At 46.3% G+C, this 22,091-nt stretch overlaps 2 protein-coding genes across 6 annotated transcripts; one reads left to right on the top strand and one right to left on the bottom strand.

Moving 5' to 3' along the window:
• Positions 1-13,743: 13,743 nt before the first annotated feature.
• LOC123045585 (pentatricopeptide repeat-containing protein At2g06000) lies at positions 13,744-21,887 on the bottom strand. Of its 5 annotated transcripts, XM_044468697.1 has the most exons (4): positions 19,987-21,887; positions 19,126-19,557; positions 14,533-14,618; positions 13,744-14,193 (listed from the first exon to the last, which is right to left on the bottom strand). In XM_044468697.1, exon 1 carries the CDS (start codon positions 21,732-21,734, stop codon positions 20,088-20,090), a length of 1,647 nt encoding a protein of 548 aa, XP_044324632.1. In that variant the 5' UTR covers positions 21,735-21,887; the 3' UTR covers positions 13,744-14,193; positions 14,533-14,618; positions 19,126-19,557; positions 19,987-20,087. The 5 variants fall into 5 exon arrangements, with proteins under 5 accessions (XP_044324632.1, XP_044324631.1, XP_044324633.1 ...); XM_044468696.1 differs by having other exon boundaries at positions 13,744-14,618; XM_044468698.1 differs by lacking the exons at positions 13,744-14,193; positions 14,533-14,618 and adding an exon at positions 14,634-15,189.
• On the top strand, positions 15,825-18,491 carry LOC123045586 (protein LURP-one-related 6). Its single transcript, XM_044468700.1, has 3 exons — positions 15,825-16,307; positions 16,648-16,890; positions 18,131-18,491. The coding sequence occupies exons 1-3, from the start codon at positions 16,083-16,085 to the stop codon at positions 18,260-18,262; spliced, it is 600 nt and encodes a 199-aa protein (XP_044324635.1). The 5' UTR covers positions 15,825-16,082; the 3' UTR covers positions 18,263-18,491.
• Positions 21,888-22,091: the final 204 nt, after the last annotated feature.

Genomic DNA, 22,091 nt, shown 5'->3' with positions numbered 1-22,091 from the left:
GTTTAAGTTGGTGGTGAGAAGAATGTAACGAGGCGCCACCATCAATGCACTTGGCCTCTTTTGCTTTTTGAAACTCATACTCGCTGGACTCGTCGTCCTCTTCATGGCCATCATCTCCCTCTTTCTTGTCGCGGCCTCGAGCAGGCCTTTATTGTTGCTTCTCCTTGCCGCTGCAGCCTCCTTGGCCACCACGCTTCTTGCCAGACCCCTAAGCACCATCCTTGCCCTTCTCCTTGTCTCGCCTTTCGTACTCAGCTTTCTGCCTTTCCACAAGCTGCTCAACTTGCCGGCAATTCTGGAGGTCATGGCCCTTGGTGCGATGGATCTTGAAATATTGCTTGTCAGAGCCCTCTGGCTTGTCGGCAGCCGCCAAGGCCTGGCAGGTGGTGCACCTGGCAACCTCCTTGCCAGGGTTGTCAACCTTGGCCTTCTTGGCGGTGCCAGAGTTGCTGGATTCCTCGACGGCAAGCACGGTTTTGCCCTTGCACTTCCTATTGCGTCGTTGGCCCTTCTTTGCCGGGGCGACAACGTCTTCATCTCCAGAGTTAGTTCCCACGCCGGCATCTTTGTCGGGGTACTTCCTTCCTTCTTCAGCCGAGCACATCTATCAGCCAAAACATAAAGCTTGGCAACATCCCTAACTGTGTTCATCGCCAGCTCTTCACGCATCTTGCGGTTGCACACATTCTGATGAAACACGCTGATGACAACGGCAGGATGAACATCTGGGATGTTGTACTACACACGGCTGAATCTCTGTATGTATTTGCGCAAGGATTCGCCATCTTTCTAGGAGATGAGATGTAAATCACTTGCCTGTCCAGGAGCTTGATGGCCTCCGGTAAAGGCGCCAACAAACTCATGGCACATATCCGACCAAGAGGAGATAGAATCTACTGGCAGGTGCATCAACCACGACCTGACCTTGGGCTTGAGCACCAACGGGAAGTAGTTGGCGAGCACCTTGCTGTCTCGACCCCTGGTAGCTTGCATCACAATGGTGTAGATGCTCAGGAACTCAGACGAATGACTCTTGCCGTCGTACTTCTCCGGGGCCTCTGGCTTGAACGTGCGGGAAGTGGGCCACTGGAATCGCTGCAGCTCACGGATAAAAGCTGAACAACCCACCTTGTAAGGCCGGTCACCAGAATCCCCTGGCGCGGGCTTGTCTACAGTAGGCCCTGCGCACCTATCTGATTGAGGGCGCGCTTCTCGCTATCACTCAATGGTAGTTCGAGCGTCTTCTTTGACCCATTCCCGAAGAACTTGACGTTGGTTACGGTGAGCTCGTGGATCGGATGATGTCATGGATCCATCATCGCAGGCGTCGACCCGCCGAGCTGGCTACTGCTGTCGTTGTGGCGGAGGGGAGTGCACCGTGGTTGCAACACCTCTGATCCTTCCGCCGTTGGCACGCCCAGGCTCGGTGGACCGACACCGCGAGGGACCTGCTTCCTGGTGCCCATCTTCATTGGCGAAACCAATAAGGCTCTGGATAGCAGCTCTCCATTCCTCTTGCTTCTCCGCGGCGGGAGGAAAATCCAGGAGTAGTTTCGCTCGCGCCAACACTTCGGCTGGTGTAGGCGGCAGCGACAGGCGTGAAGAACGGGAGGTGCTCGGACTTCTAACTGCATTAGAAGGAGCCCCATCACAGTTCCGCAGCCGTGCACCGTTTCCACCAGCATCTTGGCGTGCATGTTGGCCATGCGCATCTCGCAAATGATGCTGAGGGCACTTTCCATGGGGACGCTTGGGGTCGCCAATGTCGCAGTGCTGCTCGTCGCACACGACCTGGGAAGACCACAGCGCATGCATCGGCTGGGGTGTCTTGGAGGTCACCGCACCGCCCATTGGCAGCACGGCTCCGTCCTTGGATCCAGCGGCATGCAGCTCATCGTTGCACCCGCGGACAATACCGCTCGCCTGGCTCCGATCGCCAGAATGTCATGGATGCTTGAGATCTTCACCTCCACCAGCAGCTACCCCATCACCCGTCCGTGTTGGCACGGGCAGATCGGACGCAGATGAACCGACCGCCGTGATCGTCTTCTTCTTGGAAGACATGGTGATCACGAAACTGATGCGCTAACTGCTAGATCAGGTTTGCACAACCTTCCTTCCCTACCTGGCGCGCCAAAGATGTCGGGGAAACGACACCTACGGGATCATGTGGATCCCTTCTACGGTATGGCAAGGGAAAGTGTGCACAAAGAGGAGATCTAACGATCAACACGAAGGATTTTTACCCAAGTTTGGGCCGCTGAGAAGCGTAAAACCCTAGTCCTGCTTTTAGTGTATATTGAGTGTTCCTGAGCTTTGGCTAGCTGCTACGCATGCAAACTGGGCCAGAAAGTCCAAAAAGTCCCTTCCTGTATCTCCTTGGGCCTCCTTTTATACCAAGGGGCGACCACAGTGGTGTACAGGCATACAGGAGGTGTAAAGTAGCTACAGTGTACATACTTATCACTGACGTCTTAGGACAAACGCATTAAATGCGCTGGTTACGTGCCCCTAACTTTATCGAAAATGGAAATATAGCCTGTCCCATTCGTCGCCGCCTCACCCCGTCTTGACACGCACCCAGGATGACGAGGCATGCAATGCCAAGCTGACTAGCTAGCCGTTGCACTGGAGCGGTGGCAGGATCTTTCACGAAGAACTGCATGCCACCACGCAGGTGCTTGCCAGGCTGGTTGGCCAGTTGTCGTGTTAGAGCGGTGGCAGGGTGGCGGAACCTTGCCGTGTGCGAGCCTTGCCGTGGCCTCGCAAACGTCCCCAGCAAGAATCTTTCCGGGGTCTTGCAAACATCCCCGACAAGAGCCTTGCTGGGGACTTTGCCTCCTGGTCTTCACAAAGATCTTCATGCCACCACGCAGAAGCCCCTGGATCTTGGTCTTGACATTGTCGATGGTGTCAAAGCTCTCAGCCTCAAGGGTGATGGTCTTGCCGGTGCTTCGAAAACCGTCCTGGCAAGGATCTTGCCAGGGCTTCGCGAGCCATCCCGGCAAGGACCTTGCCGGGGGCTCAACGTGCCTTCTGTTCTCTGATTACCAGCTCGGATGCCGTCTTGGTCGCCTCGTATTTGTTCCCAGCTGTTCCCGGCAGGCCTTGCCACGGGTGCGGCTGCAACTGCCCGTGCAAAAGTAAGGGGTACCAAAGGGGCCCAAACCTTAGTACACCGACACCAAGCAAATCATCATCCAAGTGCAGGGCTTGCTTACAAGCAACTTGTCTTCTTCTATGCTAGGAGCTCTTCTTCTTCTTACAAATTTGGCCTGAAATTGCTGCTAGTGCTAGGACATGCTCAACACTGCCCTGTTTCAGTCTTGTTTTTTGCAGAACTGAATTTACTAGCACCATTTTGCATCTTGCCATTATTGTACAAATTCCCACTTGCTCCCCTGTTTCTTGGTCAAAACTAAATGTTGACAGAGTTTTGGTCAAAACATTAGATGATGTGAGCTTTTTCAACTATCCAAAGTTTTAAGAGTACAGTATTCATTTCAAAGTTCATGTATAAAATTCAGTTTGACTCTGAGAGGGAATGAACTATTGTAGTTTACTACAGTTTATTGCATAATTATGCACTATTCGGAGCACAATTCAGTTTACTACAGTTTATTGAATCAAGATACAATAGCAATCAATTACATCATGTACTATATTCATTTCAAAAGTTCAAGTAGTACAAAATTCAGTGTACTACAGAATGTTTCAAGCAGAACATGAATTAAGATGCAAGAAGCTTCAAGTTGACAGCAGTCGATGCAAAATTGTTCACTTAAACTTCAATGTACAATAACTGAAATTTTGTGCATCTATAGTTTACTCCACTGTACAGTTTGTGCCTCTACAGAACATGAATATTGTGTGTGTGTGTGTGTGTCATCAAATTATAGACTGGATGATCCGTTGTTGCTCTAATTCACCTCAATTTCACATAAATTTGATCTACACAAAAAAATTAACATCAAGTTGACATTAATTTCAGGGCAATGGCTACCTTTCAGTAGCAGCAGAGGTGGTGACGAGGAGCTGGGTCGCCTGGACGAAGAAGAAGAAGAAGAAATCGGTGAGGAGGAGTAGGTGGGCGGAGGTGGTCGCCTCTGTAGCAGGTGGGCAGCGTTGGGCCCGATAGTGGATGCGATGGTCACCTCGATGGACGGCGGTGGAGCGGCGGCGGCCGGGGTCTTTCCCAACTCCCGCACCGGAGTGGCTGGCCTTGGTGGGCCGGGGATGCGAGCAGGACGATGAGGAGGAGCCGCTCGTGAGCCGTGGAGCCGCCGCCCGCCGAGGTGTCACTGCAGAAGAGCAGGTGGGCGGCAGCGAAGCTCGCCTCTATGCGCACAGGTAAGCAACGGAGGCGCAAGTTTGCAGACGTGGGGTAGGTAGGCGGAGGCACAAGTGGGACTTCGTTGCAGGTTGATCTCTACGGCGGCTGGGGCATGCGGTGCCCACGGGCGATGGGGGGAGACGGAGGCTGGGGTGCGCGGTGCCCATGGGCGTCAGGGGAGGAAGAAGATTAGTATGAGATTTAAAGTGATAAGGTCTTTTTTGCAAAATTACAACTGAACTGCGTTGGTGACAACTTTTCCCGGACGGAGGGAGTACCTTGTTAGTTTGTGAGATATTATCTATCTTGTGCCCTTATCTTTATGCTCATATACTATGACTTGCATCCATACTCATATTTCATATTATGTTGTTGCAAGTATTGTGTTGTCTATAAAATATAGGGGGAGTGTTGATCCTAGTGTGTGTGCTTTGCATTCCAAAGGCATACTTAAATAATGCACACATCTAGGGGGAGCCCATCTATATTTTGTAGATTTTCGGTTTGCATATTATCTTGTTCTATTTTTGTGCAAATCATGTATTGTCATCAATCCACCAAAAAGGGGAAATTGTTAGGGCATATTTCTCCCTTAGTGGTTTTGGTGATTGATGACAATGCTTTTGCGGACTAATCGTGTGCATTGAGCATTTCAGAGATTCTATCATATGGCACAAGACGATTCTTTCCCCTCGGAGATATTGCAAAGACGGTTGTTTTCTTGCATTTCATTTTCGATGGATTTGAGTCATAGGATCTCCGTACTATTAAGAGGGGGTCTGCTTCGGAAAGGTTTGGGTGGAATCAACAAGTACATAGTCTTTTTGCACCCTCCTTCCTTCACGGCACTAGAGCTTGTCCTTCCTTATGCATGGACCTTCTTAGGGCATACAAGCAGTAGTACCGCCCTGCACAACGGTAGTACCGCCCCTGTAGTACTACTGCTCTTTAGTGCTACTGCCACTTCCGCCTAATTACAGTGCTCTGTAAATGAGCGGTAGTACTGCTCCCGCGGTACTGCAGCTCTGACTAGCCCCCACTACTGCAGACTTACCGAGCTACTACCAGTTCAGCAGAAGTACCACTCCTACGGAGCGGTAGTACCGCCCTAGTGGAACTACCGTCATTCTTATATCACTGGGAGTACCGCTTATTTTTGTCTTCTGGAATGCTCTATCCTTCAAGTGGAAGTAGAGCAGCAGTAACTAGCGGTAGTACCGCTCCGTGCGGCACTACCGCATTGTCCTTCTCTACTACTGCAGTTCCAGTTGTTCCCTCAACAGTGCATGATAGTACTGCTGGTGAGAGTGGTACTACCGCTCCGATGGCACTACCGCCTCTCTGACTTGCTTAGTTGAATGTACAACTCTGGAACTTCCGTTCCAGTGGAAGTACCGCTCGCTCGAGAGGTACTACCGCTTGTGCACGAGCTGGCAGTGCATAACGGTTGGATTCTAACCCCACTATATAAGTGAGTCTTCTTCCCCAAGTGGACTCACCTCTTCCTCCCCAAGCTCCATTGTTTCTCAAAAGCTCATTCTCGCCCGATCTTTCTCCCTAGCCAATCAAACTTGTTTAATTTCTAAGATTGGTTGAGAAGGCTCCGATCTACACTTCTACCAAGAGAAATTTGATTCCCCCCACTAATCCCTTGTGGATCTTGTTACTCTTGGGTGTTTGAGCACCCTAGATGGCTGCGATCACCTAGGAGCCACAATCCATTGTGGTGAAGCTTTGTGGTGGTGTTGGAATCCTCCAATTCGGTTGTGGAGATTGCCCCAACCTTTTTCGTAAAGGTTCGACCGCCGCCTTCAAGGGCACCAGTAGTGGAATCATGACTCTTGCATTGTGCGAGGGCGTGAGGAGAATACGGTGGCCCTAGTGGCTTCTTAGGGAGCACTGAGCCTCTACACTGCTCCAACGGATACGTACTTCCCCTCAAAGGGAAGGAATTTCAGTAACACATCCACGTCTTCATCGGCTCCACTTGTGGTTACCTCTTACCTTTACTTTGTGCTAGCTTTATTTGTGTTGTATCTCTTGCTTGCTTGTGTAGTAGTTGTTGCTAGCGTCATATAGGTTATTCACCTAGTTGCATATCTAGACAACCTATTTGTTGCTAAACCTAATTTGTTAACAAAAGCTAAAAATTGGTAGTTGCCTATTCACCCCCCCCCCTCTAGTCAACCATATCGATCCTTTTAGCGGTGCAAGGAAAAAAGAAACAAGGAACTAGATGCAGAATTTGAAGCTAGGAAAAGTTACCGAGAATAAGCATGAACACACCTATGCTATTGCAAACAAACAAACTTTACACACCCACGATATTTGAAGCATTCAAAACTAAATATGAAAGACCCATGGCTGCTTGTACTAGAGCATTGGGTGGAAATAACATATATTATGTTGCAGTTGTGAGGTTTGATGGTGATTTAAGTTTTGAACTAGAGCGCATTGTCGTTAGTGATCCGTTGGAACAAACATCTTCATGTAGTTATGGGCAGTTTATAAGGACTGGAATATTGTGTGGCCATGTGTTAAAAGTTCTTGACTTGATGAATATCAAGTTGTTGCCAAACCATTACATTCTAAAGAGATGGACACGGGAAGCAAGGTATGAAACTATTCAAGTTTTAAAATCCAAAAATTGGATGGTATGCTTTGCTATAAGTCTCGGTCTCACAAATTCCTGAATTTGGCATATCAAGCTACAAGCTATCCAAAATGATGTTTGTTGGTCTACAACACACTTGATTGCTTTCAAAAGAAACTTCAAGAAAAAAAATATGTACATCTACAAGTATTTTGGAGTATTCATATAAATTCCAACATGTAGTTCCACAAGATGAAGGTTTGCTTAGTGTTGCGCGCTTAAAGAAAAAGGAGGTTCAGAAAAAGTGTTCAAAGCGACATAGAAGTTGGCTCGAGAATGTGCACAAGTTCAAAAAGAAAATACTAGAACAATCTAGCGTATGTTGCTAAAAATCGTTGCAATATAGTCTTTTTCTCCATTAGAGCATCTCCACCCCCCCCCCGGGGGGGCCCATTTTTATCGCTGGCTCCAAAAAATGGCCCAGTCGTGCCCAGGAGCTCAAATTTCGTCGGTTAGGGACGAAATTGGCGCCAGTGGGCCCATGCAGAACCCAGCGCACTGGGGGCCGACCGGGGGCACCGGGGGAAAGAAAATGGTGCCAAAACTTGCCGCTCCAGATTCCCACCCTGTGGGCCCGTCGAGTCAGCGACTAGGCATCATCGTCCTCATCTCATCGCCTCAGCTCCCATGTGAATCAATGCCAAGGTTGTGCCGGTCAGCCTTCCATTGATCATGGGCGGCGTAGTGAAGGCGAGCCGCCGCACGTCCCGCCATTTCCCACCACGCGTCCGCATTGCTGCTGCCCCCTCGCCGATATAAAAGTCGCCTTCGTCGCTGCTGCTGCACACTCGCCACACCACAGCCATCTCTCTCTCGCTGCCAACCACCTTCTTTCCTTCACCGTCACTGCTCTCGCCCTCTCTATCCTTCACCGTCAAGCCGTTTCATGGCGGAGAGGTTCCCCAGCGACGGAGCGGCAGTCAATGGCTTCGGCCGCCGCCATCTGCACGAGTGGGAGGCCCGCGCTCTCCACGAGGCCAACTACCCGGTGCTGCCCGACATGCGTGTGCCGGGTGCTTGGAGGCTCAGTGTCGGAGGCCTCTGATGACCCACAAGTATATGGGATCAATTGTAGCTCTTTTCGATAAGTAAGAGTGTCGGACCCAACGAGGAGCAGAAGGAAATGACAAGTGGTTTTCAGCAAGGTAATGTCTGCAAGTGCTGAAATTGTAAGTAACAGAGTACTTTGATAGCAAGATAATTTGTAACGAGCAAGTAACGATAATAGTAGCAAAAGTGCAGCAAGATAGCCCAATCCTTTTGAGGCAAAGGGACAGGCCAGAATGGTCTCTTATAGTAAGCAAAGCGTTCCTGAGGGTACACGGGAATTTCATCTAGTCACTTTCATCATGTTGGTTCAATTTGTGTTCTCTACTTTGATAATTTGATATGTGGGTGGACCGGTGCTTAGGTGTTGTTCTTACTTGAACAAACCTCCTACTTATGATTAACCCCCTCGCAAGCATCCACAACTACAAGAAAAGTATTAAGAATAAATTCTAACCATAATTGGACCCAATCGATCCCTTACGGCATAGTGCATAAACTAGGGTTTAAGCTTCTGTCACTCTCGCAACCCATCATCTAATTACTACTCCACAATGCATTCCCTTAGGCCCAAATATGGTGAAGTGTCATGTAGTCGACGTTCACATGACACCACTAAGGGAATCACAACATACATACTATCAAAATATCAAACACATATCAAGTTCACATGATTACTTGCAACATGATTTTCCCCGTGACCTCAAGAATAAAAGTAACTACTCACAAATGATAATCTTGCTCAAGATCAGAGGGGTATTAAATAGCATATGGTATCTAAACATATAATCTTCCACCAAATAGACCATATAGTAATCAACTACAAGATATAATCAACACTACTAGTCACCCACAAGCACCAATCTATAGTTCCGATACAAAGATTGAACACTGTGGGACCTTGAAGTATGTCTAGAGGGGGGTGATTAGACTACTTGACCAATTAAAACTTAACATTTTCCCAATTTTAGACTTTGGCAGATTTTAGCTATCTTTGGACAAGTCAAGTAATCTTCACACAATTCAAGCAAGCATGCAAAGAGTATATGAGCAGCGGAAATTAAAGCATGCAACTTGCAAGAATGTAAAGGGAAGGGTTTGGAGGATTCAAACGCAATTGGAGACACGAATGTTTTTATCGTGGTTCCGATAGGTGGTGCTATCGTACATCCACGTTGATGGAGACTTCAACCCACGAAGGGTAATGGTTGCGCGAGTCCACGGAGGGCTCCACCCACGAAGGGTCCACGAAGAAGCAACCTTCTCTATCCCACCATGGTCGTCGCCCACGAAGGACTTGCCTCACTAGCAGTAGATCTTCACGAAGTAGGTGATCTCCTTGCTCTTACAAACTCCTTGGTTCAACTCCACAATCTTGTCGGAGGCTCCCAAGTGACACCTAGCCAATCTAGGAGACACCACTCTCCAAGAAGTAACAAATGGTGCGTTGATGATGAACTCCTTGCTCTTGTGCTTCAAATGATAGTCTCCCCAACACTCAACTCTCTCTCATAGGATTTGGATCTGGTGGAAAGAAGATTTGAGTGGAAAGCAACTTGGGGAAGGCTAGAGATCAAGATTCATATGGTAGGAATGGAATATCTTGGCCTCAACACATGAGTAGGTGGTTCTCTCTCAGAAATGGTAAGTTGGAAGTGTAGGTTCAGTCTGATGGCTCTCTCCATGAATGAAGAGGAGGTGGAGGGGTATATATAGCCTCCACACAAAATCTAACCGTTACACACAACTTGACAAACTCGGTGGGACCGAATTGGTAAACTCGGTCGGACCGATTCAGAAAATCTAGTGACTGTTAGGATTTTCGGTGGGACCGACATGCAACTCGGTAGGACCGATATGGTTGGGGTTAGGGCATAACATAATCTCGGTGAGACCGATCACACAAACTCGGTCAGACCGATTTTGGTAATAAGCTAACCAGAGAGTTGATCAGGTAAACTCGATGGGATCGATTCGCTCATTTCGGTGAGACCGAAATGTTACAAAAGGGAAACAGGGAGTTTACATTGCAATCTTGGTGGGACCGATCGCTCACTTTGGTTAGACCGAAACGTTACGAAGGGAAACAGAGAGATTGCAATCCCATCTCGGTGAAACCGAGATCCCTATCGGTGAGACCGATTTGCCTAGGGTTTGTGGCAGTGGCTATGACATTTGAACTCGGTGGCGCCGGATAGAAAGAATCGGTATGGCCGAGTTTGACTTTGGGTTTAGGTCATATGTGGATGTGAGAAAGTATTTGAGGGTTTTTGGAGCATATCACTAAGCACTTGAAGCAAGAGGCTCATTAAGCAACACCTCATCCCTTCTTGATAGTATTGGCTTTTCCTATAGACTCAATGTGATCTTGGATCACTGAAATGTAAAATGAAGAGTCTTGAGCTTTTGAGCTTGAGTCAATCCTTTGTCCTTAGTATTTTGAGGGATCCACTTTCATCATCCATGCCATGCCATTCATTGAGCTTTCCTGAAATAATACTCTTGGAATAGCATTAGCTCAATGAGCTATATGTTGTTATGAATTACCAAAACCACCTAGGGATAGTTGCACTTTCAAACACAAGAGATGAACTAGGATTTGAGATGAGATGGTGTTGTTGAAGATGTTGATGGAGATTGCCCTCCCCAAGATGGGAGAGTTGTTGGTGATGATGACGACGATGATTTCCCCCACCGGAAGGGAAGTTCCCCCGGCGGAATTGCTCCGCCGGAGGGCAAAAGTGCTCCTGCCCAAGTTCCGCCTCGAGAAGGTGGCGCTCCGTCCCGAAAGTCCTCCCCTTATTTTTTTCTAGGTCAAAATGACTTATATACCAGAAGATGGGCACCGGAGGTGGGCCTGGATGAGCACAACCCACTAGGGTGTGCCTGGGGGGGGCAGGCGCGCCCTGGTGTCCTGTGCTCACCAGGGTGGCCCCCTATGGTACTTATTTGCTCCAATATTCCTCATTTATTCCATAAAAATTCTCCATAAAGTTTCAGCTTATTTGGAGTTGTGCGGAATAGGTGGCCTGACTTAGCTTTTCCAGGTCCAGACTTCCAGCTGCCGGAATTCTCCCTCTTTGTGTGTACCTTTCATATTATGAGAGAAAAGGCATTAGAATTACTCCGAAAAGCATTATTATGCATTAAAACATCATAAATAACAGTAGGAAAACATGATGCGGAATGGACGTATCAGCCTCCTCGTGCCCCCGCCGCGGCGAGATTGCACGGATTCGGGCGTCCTTGCCGGAGGAAGCGCGGCAGCAGCCGAGGTACTCCCCCGACAACGACAACATATTTCCAGCGCCGCCACGCTGACCAGCTTGCCTCCACCAATGACGCTCTGGCGCCAAGGGGGCGCCACAACTCCGACAGCCACCGTTAGTGGTGGGGCGTCCCCGGGCGCACGCTCCACACCGTCCTCGAGCACATCAAGGGAGGCAACAAGCCGCCGCTGGAGTACCCGGCGCCGTTGTTCTCGTGTCGGAGCGGCAGCTCATGGCTGCCGAGGCGCATGGAGGGGTCGTCCTCCGGCTCCCGCTCCTCCGGCACGACGCTGCTCGCCGCCGTCAAACGCGAGCCCCAGGAGATGTCGGAGCGCCGGCGCAGCCGCGGCGGCAACCTCGTCATAAACAAGGGCCTCCGCCAACCTTCACCTCCCCACGGCCATCTTCGCCTGGTCAGGACGAAGAGGGAGCCGGTGACGCCCATGGTCGTCAAGCAAGAGCACGTGGAGATGGTTGTCGACCTCGAAACCGGCCTGAAATGGGCGTGCGACGACTACATGCGGGAGGAAATGGAGCGCTAGCGCCGCGCTCTGGAGGAGATCGCCGAGCGACACAGGGGCCGCGAAGTGGGTGGCGTCATCTTCCTCGACAGCGACGAGGAGGAGGCGCCTGCACCGACCAACCCCGTCCACAGCGCGATCCGGGGCAGGGCTGCAGCAAGGACGACGACCTGCAGGACGACGGCGACGGCGACGGCGGCGACGACGGTGACTATAGCTCCTTCTACAAGCTCCTTGGCATGAACTAGGCTCGGGGCGGCGGCGGCTTAGTTTTTTTTGTAAGTTTTTATGTATGTCTTTAAATTTGTACAAATATGAATGAAACCGCCTAAATTTTGTCCAAAATCGAGTAATTTTCTTCGAATTTGGGCCTAATTTCCATTTGAAAAACGTCGTCTGGGGGCCAACTTGGGGCGGCGGTTGGGAACCCGAGGGCCTCCACGGCAAAAATATCGCCGGTTAGCCCCCAAGCGGCGCTATTTCAAGCCCTTGGGGGCCGGACAGCTGGAGATGCCTTTATTACTACATGTTAAATGACAAGATTAATTGAAATGCAGCAGGAAGAGAATGGTGGTGGTGTAGAAACTCAAGTACCAACCGATGTTGCTCATAAGAAGTGCAAGTCTAGCATATGTTGCTGAAAACCTTTGTAATATAGCTTTCTTATTCATTCTACATGCTAAATAACGAGGTTGGTTGCTTTATGTAACTACTTCCTTCGTTTCTAAATATTTGTCTTTTTAAGGATTTCAAATGAACTATATAGACATATTTTAGAGTGCAGATTCACTCATTTTGCTCTGTATGTTGTCACTTGTTGAAATCTCTAAAAAGACAAATATTTAAGAACGGAGGGAGTACAAGAGAATTATAGTGGTGAAGAAACTCAAGTAGCGAAGGATAATGCCTACAAGGAGTGTAAGGCCTTCACTAGCTTCACAGAATTGTTGACGGTACTTTCAATATTGCCCTGTTTCAACTTCTTCAAACTAGTTTCGGTACCACCAAGCTTCAAATTTTCAATTATCTTTGCAGGGTACTAGTGAAATTGATTATATGAATCTTCATGAACTTCTTTCGGGCCTTATTTTAGTAGCTGCTGCTGCATGACAACCTATTTTGTTCTTTTGGGGTGAATGTGTTGGGCACTTACTAAAATAAATGCGCTAATTGATGGCTCTTGTTAGATACTCCCTATGTTCACTTTAATAAGATGTTGTAGACATTTTAGACAGTGCCTAAAACAGTTGAATATCAACTGTCTGAAACGTCTTATAAAAAAGAACGGAGGAAGTATTATTTTGGATATACAAATTACTCAAATACTCAAGTGAAATGCTTGTTCAATTATGCTTGTACTGTACTGCAGTGCCAAAACTGAATCATGCCTATATATGTGCGTGTGGTGAACTGAATCTTTTCTGTATTTGTTCCTGAACTGAACGGAATTTGTTTCTAAACCTGAGTCAATGCATTTCTCCTCTCTCTGGCGAGCTGGTTTGTGTTTCTCTCCAACTGAGCCTTCGTTGGGCCAAGGAATCAGGCAGGTTGGCAGGTGGGTTGTTCAGCAGCCGTGGCATTTTTTTGTCTAAAAGTATAGCAGAAATGGGAGAGAAATCAGTGACATCCATGAGGGGAAGGTAGAGGTTGTCTTTGCCATGCCAAGGCAGAGAATCTGCACAACGCATGGAAGCAACACGGAATGACCCACGATAACCCTTAAGTAGTGATTTCGCTGGATCACCGAAAAAAGAACGCAAAGAGGGAGATTTTATGCATGCCTCTCTGAGAGCCCGCTTTCGAAAAGCACTAACCATCACGTGTAAATGCAATCCATTTTATCATATACTCCATCCGATAATACAATAACGTTTTTCAAGCTATGTTAGCTTGCAAAACGTTCTTATATTATGGGACCAATAGCTTGAAAAGCATCTTATATTATGGGACGAAGGGAGTATTGTTTAGACTTTGAGAAAAGAAGAGAGGAAAGAGAATCCTGTGTAATAGCTGAATGTGAGTCTCTCCTGAACCTAACTCCTTTGGCTTAGCATCTTGTTCAACGATTGTAATTAAAGATTAAAAATCATGAACTGCTTCTAGAGTTCTCGTCTAGTTTCCACGTTAAGCTGAGCCCGTTCGCATAAACTCCATTCATCACCAATCCAGGCTCACACTCTCAGAGAGTTAGCAGGCGGGTGAAGGACGAAAAGACTCTTCAAGTTTCCTTTAGCAGATGGTTGCTTAGCCCCAAAGGCTCGGTGAGTAGAGTTCATCAACCATTCCTCTTGGGAACTCTTGCCTACAGCTTCACGCCTTCACTTGCCAGAAATTGTTGACAACGTGCTGCCGTCCCCCTGTTCACCTTTCCTGGCAAGTGGTCCGGGTTAGGCAAGAGAACCTTATAGGTTAGGCACTTCATACCAAATATTTGTACATGTTCAAGTTCCAACAAAAGCACAGAACGGCCTCGCCTTATGCTTCACCAATGATTCAGGTACAGAGGACAAGATCCGACAACTAATGGTTCCTGTTATTAAGAATGGTTGGCCATTGAAGAACTGATATAGAAAGGAAGACCAAATATATTCCTCCGTTGCACAAAACTTCAATAGGCCACCAGAAATTACCGATGAACCAGCAATACATTATGGCGATTCCTTTTCATCTCAAGTTAGATATGCATCAAGAACAGGATATATAGTGTACCTTTTCTTGAGATTCACACCTCAGAAGTCAAGGATCCTGAGATTCAACAGCTCCAGTCACAGCATGACTGATTGCATGAAAGGGACCTTCAGTCCAAGGAAAACACGTCAACAACAATAAAAGGGCCTAATGCAAACAGCGGCCAAATAAATAAAACAAAAATCTCAGCATACAGAGCACACAATGAGAACATGCAATGCAAAGATATAAAACTGTAAGTGCGACAGAAATAAGAAAATGATTTCACTGCACATCTACCAGTCGTGCTCAAGGGACCGATGCTAGAAAGAGACGAACCCTCATAAAGTTTACAATAATATAAGCAGAAAGATGGGCATTAACAATTTGGCAGTAACAAGATGTGAAGCTTCCCATATACTGTTCGCTATGCCATCCCTCTCATGCTTCATTTGGCAGTTTTCCTTGTATAGGTTATATCTTGATCAACCATACTTCTGCCAATTGTGCATTACCTTACCAGAAAGACCTGGTTGCCTATATTCATGACCTTCATCCAAACTTTTCTTCCTACTCGCCGCCCAACACGTGTCAGCTTGCATCCTAATCCACATGTTAGCTTCTTCTCATTGTATAAATGTATACGCAATGCTTTCACCAATCCAGAGATTGCAAAAATTCCTGACAGATTGTTAATTGCTGAACAAAATATATTACTCATACAATGATGCAATCAGATTAACAATAGCCATGGATAAAGCTCAGGACAGAAAAATAAAAGCATAATTATTGATCGCTTGGGATTATGATTGCTACTCTAGTAGAATACAGGTGCATGTACCCAGAGGCCAAGTACTTTTCCATGTACATGGATAACACAAGACAAATTTCGTCCAGAAGCGTAAACTAATATCATGCTTTCTAGTCAAATACTACCTCTGTAACTTAATATAAGATGTTTTTTAACACTATGACAGTGTCAAAAAAGTCTAATATTAAGTTACGGAGGGAGTATTAACTTGGCCATACGCTTGCATGGTCCTTGCAGACATAGTCCCTACTCAATTCACACTCACAGGAAAGACCATTGAAAAATGGTACACTGGCCCCTTAGATTTCTACAAAGTTCAGGCAACATATATAATAGTTCGAGCTAAAAGGAACAAAAAGTGGTGTACTCGATAATCTGCATTAGAGTGTATATGCATGAGAAGCGCCCACAAAGAAAACCGCATAAATATGGACATTGCTTGAGCAAGAAACTTCTGAGAACTGACACCAATGATGATGCTTCAGGAAAGTTGGAGAAAGTCTATTCAACCAGACCAGGCTTTCAGGAATCGCTTTATGTGGAGAGAGTCTGCAGTGATTCCATTGTAAAGAAACCCTTGAACCACCACACCTACTGCATCCTTCTCCTTGCTTCTTAGCTTGGCTTACCATCTTCTCTAAAACAACCGTGCTCTGCCCCCCAGTATAAGTACTCACCTGCTGGCCACACAAGATGCTAGAAGCCAGGTAGACACTGAAACAGGAGTTTGGGCACAGTAATAGGGCCACCTCTCTTTGGTCTCTGTGCAGTATCAAGCGAAATGGACAACAGCATGCCTGTAGTCAGTAAGATGTATTGCTCAAGCACTCCAGCGGCGCTGATGATCAGGAGAAGACCCATGGTAGTGAATGGCGGTGGTTTTGTTGTTACTGACTTTAGTCATAATGTTGTTTTCATTGTGGATGGTTGTGGTATACTTGGATCTAAGGGAGAGCTCATGGTGAAAGACAGTGATGGAGAACAGATACTATTCATTTCTAGAAAGGTAATACATCATAAGTTGCTGAATAGTAACTCGTAGATAGGCTTATTTTCTCTATTACCAGTTGTTTGAAGTGCTTCACCTGAATTAAAAGCTAATCGATTAGGACTGGAACTATTTGCTCCATGAATTTATTCTGATTCCTATGTACTTATTTATGTTATTCTACCGTGCCCAGTCTAGCTCTTTTTTTTTGTGTGTGTGGGGGGGGGGGGGGGGGTGAATAGTGAAAACTTAACTGTTGACAGCCAAGATAAACACAAATGATCTCTCGCTCATGTCCGTATACCCTATATTTCTTTGAATATCACCAGAATGAAACTCTCTGTGTGCTCCATTACAGGGAGGAATTGTACAGGCTCTAAGCACGCGGAACAAATGGAATGGGTACTCAATGGATTACCAAGGGAAAAACAAGTTGGTCTTTAGCCTAACTGATCCCAAATCATGCATAGCAAAAGGTGCACCGGTTAGAATTCACATTGAACCAAAGAGGCACTGCAATAATTGGGATTTCGAGATCTGTGGATCTTTTGCAGATAGGAACTGCACAATAATTGATTGCACTGGAAAAATAGTGGCGCAGGTATGCCATCCATACCTTGATAATTCTTCTGCAAGCAATACATTCTACATATGTAATTGTAGTGAATTGTATTTCTTTTGTAGAGTTCCTTTGTGTCATGTCACTAAATTACAAAGCATGTGCATATATTTGCTTCATATGGCCAAGTTAGTTGTGAACTACAGATTCCCCATGAGTCATAATTAACAGAATTACTCCATGACAACACGGGAAAGGATAAGCAAAGGCTATCCTAAAGTGAGATGTTGCCATGTTGGTAAAGGGATGGTGTTTATTTCCAGTGGTTTTGCTTGATTGTTATTGTTGAGATCGAGAGGGAGAGCAGTACCTTCAGACAGCTCGAGCTCTCTTGTCTGGTTGCCCGCGCGAGTTATGTGTGTGTGTGGCGGCTTGCACAGAAACTGGAGGACTGGATGCCCCCTTCTAGGTCAGGGCCCTAAGTGACAAAGCTTGAGATGGGCTTGAGCCATACCGGTTCAACTGTTATTATAAATGTCTATGCAAGTGTGTCTAGTAAAGTTTATAAGAATTTCCATGCATGCCAGAAGAACATACATATCTTTTGCAGATAGATACTGCACAATGATTGATTGTACCAGCAAAATAGTAGTGCAGGCATGCCACACATACCTTCATAATCCCCTGCAAGAAAAAGTTTCTACATGTGCTTTTTCAGCAAGTTATATTTATTTTGTAAGATATATTTGTGTTATCACAAAGTTACTAGATGTGTATCTTCTTCTTTAGATCACAAAGTTACTAGATGCACATCCTACTGAAACACAAGCTTGATCTAGAGCCAAGGTTGCTTAGGTAAATTCACAGTTCATCCTCTACCTCATGGACCGCCAGACACACGGATTACCACATAAGACACATGCGTGTGTGGGTGCGACACACCAACGGTTGATCCATCCAAGGACTGAACCCATTTGTAGAGTTCTACTGTGTTATCACAAAATTACTGAGTACATGCATATCATTCTGTCATGGATTATAATTAACAAGAATTATTCCATGACATCAGGGAAGAACAAATATATATGCTATCTAAAGTGAAATGTTGGTTACTTAGTAAAGGAATGTTGTTTGACTATTTCCAGTGATTTTGTTTGATTGTTGTTCTACATGTCTGTGCAAGTGTGTCTGGTAAAATGTATAAGAATTTCAGTGCATGCGACAAGCATATGTGCATTACAAAAAAGATAGAGATCTAACAAATATATTCTTCAAACTGTAGATGGGGAAGAAAGAGCTGATAGAAAGTAATGACTTCTACCACGTGACAGTGCAGTCAGGATGTGACCAGGCTTTTATCATTGGGGTGATGGCAGTTCTTGACAACATTCATGGAGAATCCACCAGATGTTAATAAAATGAATGGGTGAATTTGCTCACTTACAGCACCTACTTTAATTTTGAAGTAGAGGTCAAACGAATGTATGTCCACTGGAAAGTGACAACATCCCACTGTATCAGGCTATCAGCTCAGCTACACTGTATATTAGATTTAGCCAGTTTTCAGAAGTTAGCGAGTGATTAATTGATGATGTAGTAGTGCCAAGAGTTTATTATATGAGCTTAACGTGTGTGCTGCTCAATTATTTCTTTGACAAACAGTGGTACACACAACAAAGCAAAAGGAGCACACAAAGACACAGGCGCACATAACATTCCTGAGACAGCTTTATGAATCTATATTGACTACTCTATGTATTGAAATAACAGGTCACCGAATAACGAAGTATCTACCCATTGAACTTGGCTCAATGGAGCATATTATGCTTAATTAGCAGGATATCATGATCTTAACACTGACGTCCTACGAAACAAGGTGTTTTGCAAAGTTTTAGCAGATAAACACAATGTTTTCATTAAAATAGTTAAACCCGCGTTAGCTTTTCTGGTACTCAGTTTATGAGACTTCTAAGCCAGGCTGGTACGCGCCTCAACATGCCATACCTTATGTTGCAAAAACTAGAAAGTTGCTAGTACTAAGTAACAAATATGTTTAAGAAACAACATAACAAGCATCACAGCAGAAGGGGTAACTTGCTCAAAAAAGAAAGAAGGTGTAACTGTCAAAACTGTATGCTCAGACTTGTTATTCTGTAGGCATGGTTGTAGGAAAAAAGCGCACAATGTGCATGACAGTTGAAATGATCAACTACCCTTTCCTAAAATATTTTCTGTACTGGAGTGAACAATGAACAAGGCACAATACAAGTTAAGTACCTCTGCTAGAGGGTAAATTACTTCCATCGTGTTCTTCAACTGCTGATTCCCCCTCATTTAGGTAACAGCTCCTCCAAAACGAAGCAGGTTCTTGACAGGTAGGTTCAAGTGACTGGATGATCTTATCATCTACCAGGGAGTCGACAAATCATACATGAGGTGTTGAGGAGTGTGTCAAGGGTCCATTGAGCAAGTGATGTAGCACTACTGCAGCTGATCAGCAGGCCCCTTGAAATTACAGCTCCACCATTTGCTTCCCTTTATGGAATTCATCGAATCACTTCAACGCATACACGGAGCACCAAGCTGCTTGTCCTTTTCTTTCTAGCACGAAATTTTGGATTAGTCTCTCAATAGTTCCATACCCTTGGTGTAACCAAGATGTCAATGGTTACATTTGAGTTCTTTTCGACGGAGTGTTCTGCAAAACCACTAGTATAAAAATAAAAAGTCAGTATAATGCCTTCATATTCAATCATGTTTCAATCGAATACAAGTGCAGTACAGTTCACATGACAGACATGTATATAAAAATCATGAATTTCGCAAGTCAGGTCTCTAATGTCTATAGAATAAGATTAGCGTGTGTGCAGTAAAATATTGCTCACCGTTTCTACGGACTCGAACAGACTATTAATCACAATCACCACCACTGATTAACGCTGCTATATATCTATGCTGAACTAAAATGTGAAGTAAACATTAAACAGGCCACTCAACCTATTAAATCAAACACATTTTGGAGACTTAACATGATAATTATTAAGTTATACGAGTTTGTATGGAAATAGTTCAAATGTGCAAAATGTAGTAGTTAGTATAGTTGATGCAAGAGGCCTTTGATTCAAAACAAAGACTCACCAGAGCTTGTTCTTCTTATTTGGACAAGCGCCAGATGCCCCGTAATTCGCACCGAAAACAGTCAAGATGCTGTTTCTTACATTCTCCATTGTATCATTCAGCTATACAGCTACTGAAATGTCTACGCTTTGGGTTACAGGAGAAGGATCTTTCCAACTCGATGAAGCACCCCCTGCTGCAATACGCATTATATGATCCACCTCACCAGGCATCCCAGACTTTAAAAGGCAGCTAATAAAAGAATTGACTACTATACTGTCAGGGGTACACCCAGTCTCTACCATTTTATGGAAAAATGTGATGGCTTCTGCTATCCTACCCTTCATGCAGTGCCCAATTATCAAAATAGTATATGTATACTTGTCGGGATGACATCCTTTCTCTTCCATCTCCATTAGAATCATGTTTGCTTCGTCCACCTTTCCACCCTTGCACAGTACATCAATCACAGGGTTATATATAAACGCTTGTGGTGCAATGTCTGTTCTCATGTTCATTTTTTTCAAAAAATGAAGTGCTTCCCCTGATCTGTTCTGCTTACAAAATGTGTGTATTATGATACAGAACGTGTGTGCATTTGGTTGAATATGATACTGAGACATCTCAGTCCAAATCTTCATCGCATCATCAAGCTGTCCGCACCGACAATATCCATCAATCAATGAGCTAAATGTCACAACATCAGGAAGGCAGCGACGAAGTATCATTTGCTGATACACTGCCACCGCAGACCCCATATTCCCAGCCTTGCCATATCCATTGATTAGCACATTGTATGTGACAACATTGGGTGATGTCCCACACGCAACCATGTCACCGTATACTGCCATTGCATCCTCCATCCTGCCAGCCTTACAGTAACCTGAGATTACTGAGGTGTATGTCACTACATTGGGCTTGCAAACACCATCTCTCTGAAGCCTCCTCAACACCTCACGACCCTTACTCACCTCCTTTGCCCTGCATAGCCCATTCACAAGAATATTATGTGTGACAGTATCTGGCAAGCAACAAAACTCATCCATTCTTTCGACCAACTCGAGCGCCTTTTGAACATCCCCCACCTTGCAAACCCCCTTGATGACGACATTGAAGCTCCACACGTCGGGAGAATATACTCTCCCCTGGATCCACCCCTCAAACAACGCCACAGCGTCCTGCACCCGGCCACGGCCAATGAACAAACCCAGGAGCTTGTTATATGCATACGCTTCAATGGAACAACCAAATTGGGATGCCTTTGAGAGCAATGCTGCAGCGGCATCAAGAAGGCCTGCGGTGGCGCAGGAACCGGACAGGAACGAGAGAAAACGAGCATTGGGAAAGTAACCAGACTGGTCCGTCATTTGGTCGAACAGTTGGAGGGCATCAGTGTGGCGGCCGGACTGGCACATCAACGAGATGACGTAGCGGTAGGAATGAGCGGACGGGGGGATGGCGAGCTGGGAGTGGGGGGAATGCAGCGCAGAGAAGAGGTGGAGCGTCGAGGAGGCGCACGGCGCGTGGCGGAGCGCGGCGGCGGCGGCGACCTGGGAGGGCGCGAGGCGGCGGAATGCCGGGAGGTAGTGTGGCAGGAGTAAGGCAGCAGTCGCGAGCGCCTTGGCGATCCAAAGCTCAGCATCGTGCAGGGGCTGGTCCAGCGGCGGCGGTCGGTCAATGGGGTTGTAGGAGTGGAGGAGGCGGAGGAGGGGGTGGCGAGGTGGGACCCTGAGCTGGAGGAGGCTGTGTAGAAGGAGATGGGGAGGCATCGGAGAAGGCGGTGGCGGAGGTTAGCTTCAGAGGAGGAGACGGCGCGGCGGCGGTCATGGAATCACGGCGATGGGGGGAGGCGGCGTAGGCCGCATGGTGGTGCGTGTGGGAGGGTGAAGAGGGTTTGGCCCGTTTGGGGCTTTTCTGTAAATCTGTACTGTGCACAGCGCTCCAACAAGATCTCGTATGAATATGAATTTGATTTGAAGCACACATCCACTTGTTTCGCTTGAATTCGAGTCTGTGTTACTTAAATGGTTTTGAAGAACTTATGAAACAGCAGCTTATTTGAAATGTGTTGTTGCTGTTTTTGCGAGAAAACTTTCAATCTATTCATCAACTGTCAAGATAGTACA

The sequence above is a fragment of the Triticum aestivum genome, chromosome 2B (genome assembly GCF_018294505.1).
Source record: "Triticum aestivum cultivar Chinese Spring chromosome 2B, IWGSC CS RefSeq v2.1, whole genome shotgun sequence".
NCBI classification, from domain to species: Eukaryota; Viridiplantae; Streptophyta; class Magnoliopsida; order Poales; family Poaceae; genus Triticum; species Triticum aestivum.
Note: the sequence above shows the minus strand (reverse complement) of the source record. Positions and strands in the feature narration are given on the sequence as shown.